Source organism: Magnolia sinica, chromosome 5, assembly GCF_029962835.1.
Source record: "Magnolia sinica isolate HGM2019 chromosome 5, MsV1, whole genome shotgun sequence".
Lineage (NCBI taxonomy): Eukaryota > Viridiplantae > Streptophyta > Magnoliopsida > Magnoliales > Magnoliaceae > Magnolia > Magnolia sinica.
This window is the reverse complement of record NC_080577.1, coordinates 89,593,171-89,599,170: the sequence shown is the minus strand read 5'-3', so window position 1 is coordinate 89,599,170 and position 6,000 is coordinate 89,593,171. Positions and strand designations below refer to the sequence as shown.

At 42.0% G+C, this 6,000-nt stretch overlaps 1 protein-coding gene across 9 annotated transcripts in view; it reads right to left on the bottom strand.

Moving 5' to 3' along the window:
• Positions 1–2,959: 2,959 nt before the first annotated feature.
• Positions 2,960–6,000, bottom strand: part of LOC131246274 (thymidylate kinase) — a 46,206-nt gene continuing 43,165 nt past the window's right edge. For 8 of the 9 annotated variants that reach the window (XM_058246215.1, XM_058246221.1, XM_058246216.1 and 5 more), the window contains 3 exons: positions 5,337–5,441; positions 3,416–3,528; positions 2,960–3,274 (listed from right to left, as the gene is read on the bottom strand). In XM_058246215.1, coding sequence (XP_058102198.1) covers positions 3,226–3,274; positions 3,416–3,528; positions 5,337–5,441 — 267 coding nt within the window. In that variant the 3' untranslated portion in view covers positions 2,960–3,225. Of the gene's footprint in view, positions 3,275–3,411; positions 3,529–5,336; positions 5,442–6,000 lie in introns of all 9 variants that reach the window. The other variant, XM_058246214.1, reaches the window with a different exon arrangement.

The window sequence follows — 6,000 nt, the reverse complement described above, 5'->3', positions numbered from 1 at the left end:
TGATTAAACACCATTAAAAACTTCTAGGGGGGCACCGGAATGTTTATTTTCCATCCAACCTGTTGATAAGGTCACAAAGACCTGGATGAAGGGACATACCAATATCAGCTTGATCCAAAACTTTTGTGGCCTACAACAAATTTTTAATGGTCAATAACCACTATTTTTTTGTGGTGTGGTCTATCTGAGAGTTAGATCTGCTTCAGTTTTTGGAAAATTCTCTAAAATTATCTTTCAAAACAGATGGACAGTGTGGATGTAAGGAACATACATCTAGGTGGGCCCCACAGTCAGGGATCCGACTACCTTGGTGGAGCCAAGGATCCACCAAATCCGCGCCGCGTGGTCGACGAGATGACCATTGACCAGTAATTATACGGTTGAGTAGGTAGAGTAGGAAGAAGAGAAACGGAAGAACCATCTCTCTACAGTACACGTGGCAGGGTGACGTGACCATCGGACTTGTAAATCTAGTGGGCTCTGATATGGGTGGAAATTGGTTCAAGACACAGATATACCGGGTGATCCTAGCCATCGAATGGTGGTGTATAAAAACAGCCAAGGGTGATCGTCTGATTACTTTCATGTTTTAAAAATGGGCCATCCGTGATAAAGGATAGTAGATGGACAGTCCTGATCGACACATTATCTTGCAACGTGTATTGCAAAGAGAAGGTTCAACCGTATCAACTCGTATAGTGGACAGCCCATCCATGTGATCCTCGAACAGATTTATGACACGTGGCATCGATAAATTCCATTGTTGACTATTGTAACCGAGAAAAGCCTAGCCACAGATCGGGTAATGCTTCAGCCCTACGTGGACCAAACGGCCGCCGCCCCCCTAAAGCTACAGGATTTGAATGGTAGCAAGTAACTGTCAGAGATTGTCCGGTGGATTAAACCCAACAAATTTCAAATATGCTTTATGTGGCACCATCTTTGATAACGATGAGCGTTGCCGACCAATAAAATTCCACCGTATTAGGATTGGAGGCTCAATTCAAGCTCAGGTATTACCCAATCACCATTCAAAATGTCCACATTAGAATGAGATGTGGATGGGGTGATCGGGAATATAAGGTGACGGAATTTAATTGAGCCATGTGCCACACTCAAAGCTGGCCCACACTATGATTGAAAGTTGTTCGATATTTAATTAGAACGCACATGTGGCCCAATAAAATTCCACCCAGTCCACTTTCATTAAATGGTGCTTATTACCTTTCTTATCCATTATCTTTAGGGAATATAAATAAATAAAAACTGCCTATTTAATATGGAATTTACGTTCCAATATTTTTTAAAATGGATTTTATAAACTATCTTATTAATACTTCCCCTTAGTTTCTTATAAGAAGTTAGGGTGGGCCGTCTAAGCAGCATCTCGAGTGAGCCCCACCTTGCTGTTTATATGCAATCCACCCAAACCACCATGGGCCTGAATCTTGGGCCCAGGGCCAAAAATCAACACCACTCGTGATTCAAGTGGACCACAAGATTGTAAACATTGTACAAGGCAATCTTCACTCTCCAAACTATTTCTCTTAGTGTGGCCCACCTGAATTACGGATGGACCCTGATGTTTAAGCGCAAGTCTAAATTTTGGTATGGGATCTAATGGTTGGAGTAGATTTCATATAATCATCATGATAGGCCCTGTAAAAATCAAGGGTTGAAATCTCTCCCCCAACTGTTTGTGGCCCACCTAAATCACAAGTCAGCTTTTTTTTATTTTTTATTTTTACCATGGGCTTAATGTCAGATTACATATGTAATAACTGAAATGGGTTTCACATACCCATCATGGCAGCCGCATATTTGTTCAAAAAACATAGATTTACAAGGGATTTTATGGGATGCCTAACCTATGGGCTTTGTTTTTTTTTTTTTTTTTGACCAGGTATGCTGTGATGAATATGTGAGATCCATTCCCAGTGTTGCATGTTTAATTCCACTTTAGGTGCAAAGAAATTAGGCAAAAATGTGATTAAAGTAGGCCACACCAAAGAAAATAGTGAGGAGAGAGACATCTACCCTTGACTTTTTTTACAGGGCCCGCTGTGATGACTATATAAAATCCACTCCAACCATTATATGCCAAACCAAAGTTTAGGCGTCAGGGCTAAACATTAGGGCCATCCATGATTCAGGTGGGCCACACGAAGGGAAACAGTTAGAGGGTGAGGGTTGTCCTATACATTGTTTGGAATCCTGTCCACCTACCGCCAGGCTAACATGGGATGATGCACCTGGTTGTCCGCTTGGATTTCACATAAACATCATAGCTATGGCCCACCCGACCCCAACTTCGGTTAAGAAATCTTAATGGAAGGTATTCCAATGAAAATACTTAAATTAATAGGGCAGCTTATTGAAACCGTTTTTGAAAAAGGTACTGGATTATAAATCCTATATTTGGTAAGTAGTCTTTTGTAATTCATACTCCGTAAGTGTTATTTCAGTGCAAAATTGGAGCCTTGAAAATGGTGGTTCATGCCATGAAGATCTCCTGCACAGAAAATTGGAACAATCCATTCCACTTATCTGGTGGGTTACACACGTACATTGAGTAGCAGCATCAGCTGTTATGTGATCAAGCTTGTTAGTATCAGATCAGGTTCACCTCATTTCCATACTGGTTTGAATTCAGACCATAACAGTGATATCCCTAAAATAGCTGGACCATCAGGATCATGGAGACAAGCCAAAACCACAGGACTAACAATCAAGCCCAAACCTGGCTAGTGTCAAGGTAGGGCCAGGAGCCCGACTGGCCATCCCTTTTCTTTCCATAGCTAGGAAGTTTGTTATTTGGAGGTATTCCAAGATGCAGGCCAGCTCTTCGCAACTCCGAATTTTGAACAAAACAGATAAATAAATAATACACACATACATATACAATTGGAAAAGGAAGCAGAATCTGAAATGATCAATGGCACAAATCTACTATCACAGCTCAGTTCAAACACCCATGATGTATATAAGAAGAGGAATGCTGTTCCCAGACACCATTGTCAAGTGTCAAATACAAATGCACACCTGATGCATGGGATCCAGGACTTTCATCTGTGGCCCCTCAGTGCATATCTGATCGTAAAATCAGGCTGGCCGACTCATGCATTGACGGTAGATGTTGCTCATCATCTTTACAAGTATCCATTTCTACATACATGTGTCATAGCCTGATAAATGGATCAGCCTGACATTAAGGGGTGAGGAAATTCAGTGGGAACAACCTGATGAATGGCCCAGATCATTGAATGCACCACAACTGCAAACAACTGAAATGTTAGAATCTGCCAGAGAATACATGTCCTAATTATCCAAATAAGGATAACGATACCAGGCACCGCAAGTTATTAAAAAAAAAAAAACTCATGTACTAACATTCTAATTTCAGAAAGAGACCTACTGCGACCAGAGCAAGGAGACAGGCTTCCCTTTCCGGCATGTGCTGATGCACTCCAACGCAAGCTCTCTTAGTTGTTGCTCTACATTCTCCATTGGAAGGCAGGCATCAACAATCTGCAATTTTCAGGCTAAAAACATCTTAACAAGAGGAACTGCCGAGAAGAAGATCATATTAAATCAATCATTGCCAGTCCAGCCTGTGACTTATCTAAGCTGACTGGCATGGGAGTCGTTTATCAAGTCACCCACTAAACAAGAAAGAAACAAAAATCTAATTGGTCAGGGTTCAGAGACCCAGAGCAGGCAGCTTGTCCCTCTATCGACCCAGGTCAGCATGTCTTTTTGTTTGCTGGATTTTTTTATCTTTTACTTTTCTTTTCTTCTTTTTTATTTTTTTGATGAGTTTTTTATTTGCTGAATTCTAATAGGAGAAATTTCCAGTCCTAAGCCCAGTGGGAATTTTGCACTCTCATTGCCAGTCCTAAGCCCAGATAAGGGAGAGTTGAGTTAGGTTGGCAGCCAGCATCAAACTTTGGCCACAACCTTTTCTCATGAATCCTGACAGAGCTTTGCTGAGCCCAAGTATGTGTAATAAAGCCCATGTACACATCACACGTGACAGTGAGGCACAATAGGTCTGAGATCCAATCGACCCATCAGAACAGCACAACTATATTGATGCCCTAGCCCAAGAATCAGGTTGATCCACTGGGTCAGGTAGCCGCATTTCGTAAACCAAACGTATGGCTCTGAAAATGGCCACATTTAGTAAACCAAACGTACGCTCTGAAAAACTTGGCTTGGCCAAAGTTTTCTAACCCATCTACATGTTTCCATTATTGATGCCCACATGCTGAGTAGACCAGATTCGTTTTTGGGAAAACATGTACAAGGTTGGACCAACCTGATGGATGGATTGTGTCTTGCACCTGTAACATGTTTGCACGGGCGTGTGCACTGAGCAAAGCTCATCCTGACAATCTGACATCATGCAACCTAAGGATATGGTCCTTGATAGAGGGCCTGTTTGGACGCACTTACTCAGAAGGGAGTTTCCAAAAAAAGGGGGTTTAAAGCCTGTTTTTTCAGTCTACTCAGCAAGAACAAATCAGATTGGTACTAGCCAAGCCGACGTTTTTCCTATTTTGTCAAATGGAAAATGAGATGGGTGTTTGCAAAGTACATCCAAACGCACACATAAGCAACAGTTTAGATCAAAAGAGCTTTTAGGCCTCAAATGCCCTTTTGGAGGGTGTGTCCAAACGGACCCTTAGGATATGGCTCCTTACTTAGGATAAGGCTTAGATGAAAATGAAGACAACAAAGATGATGATGAGCAGCAGTGATTAACCATAGCTGCTGACAAATCTCTCCCATTTACAAGAATCTTTACCACGGTATGTCCAAATTGTAATATTTTGGTAATTTACCGTTTAAGAAACTGCAGTAAAAAATTAATAAGGAAAAGGTCCGGAGTCTGGACTTGGGAGGTTTGCTCATCCCCCCTCCCTACATCCAAGCCAATTGTCTGGTAGGTAGGCCCCACCATGTAGCTGACCCCACTCAAAAACCAGGCCAGTCCACTCACCAGATGGTTCCAAGTGTATGTTGAATATTGTCCATTGGCTTTTTCTTTTCACCATCCACTTTTAATATACAAAAGGTCCACCTGATTGGTGAACTGGCCTGATTTTTTGGCTAGATCATCCGCACGGTGAGGCCCACCTGATGAGCACACTGGATGCTGAGGGCATGTGCCTATGATTAGCAGGCCTCTATGATCAGAGTTTGAATCTTTAAACCGCAGAATGGGTAAGCCACAGCCCCTGCCCCAAATCTGTTTCCTCAGAAGATGAACAGAAAAATACTAAGCCAGCAATATGAGCATTGATTCTGATCAGTAATCGAGATATGAGAATTACCTTCCACGTATCATCGCGAAGGAGGTGATAGTGCTGGGCAACCTTCCTCTGGAACTCAAGCTGTTCGTATCTCTCGCCTCCATATCCTCCTCTCTCTGCTGCTTTCTGAAATAATTTCATTTCCAGTGAACAAGTTTTAGATACACATCAATGGAAGATTATCTATTTCAGAAAATTGGTAAAAAATCTATGCTAAGGAAAAATCTAAAAAACGACCTTCGAACCAAGAAATTGGTTACTGATAAACTACAAATCCTGAAGTGCTCAGTGCATCTTAGTGTGGCCCATGGTTATGTGATCCATATAGCTGACTTTACCAACTGAGAATGTCTCAAAAACCTCCGATTGGAAGATCTAAGCCATCCAATCTTCGGAAATTTTTGCAAACCATTTCTGTTCATCTGCCAACCCAAGGGCTAGAATCTCCAGTCTAGGAGATCTTTGTGGCATCCCCATCCACAGCGACACCCATCAGATCAGCAAAGATGTAAACATGAAGAAAGGGACCAAGCCAAAATGTATACACAGGAGCAAGTGACAGTCCGTGATGGATTGAGGATCTGGACGGGACCATAACAGTTTGAAAGCGGGATACAGTAGGCAACCTACATATGCATCAATAGAGAGTCAGGTCCCACCACTGGTATAGAGCATCCAAAGGAAG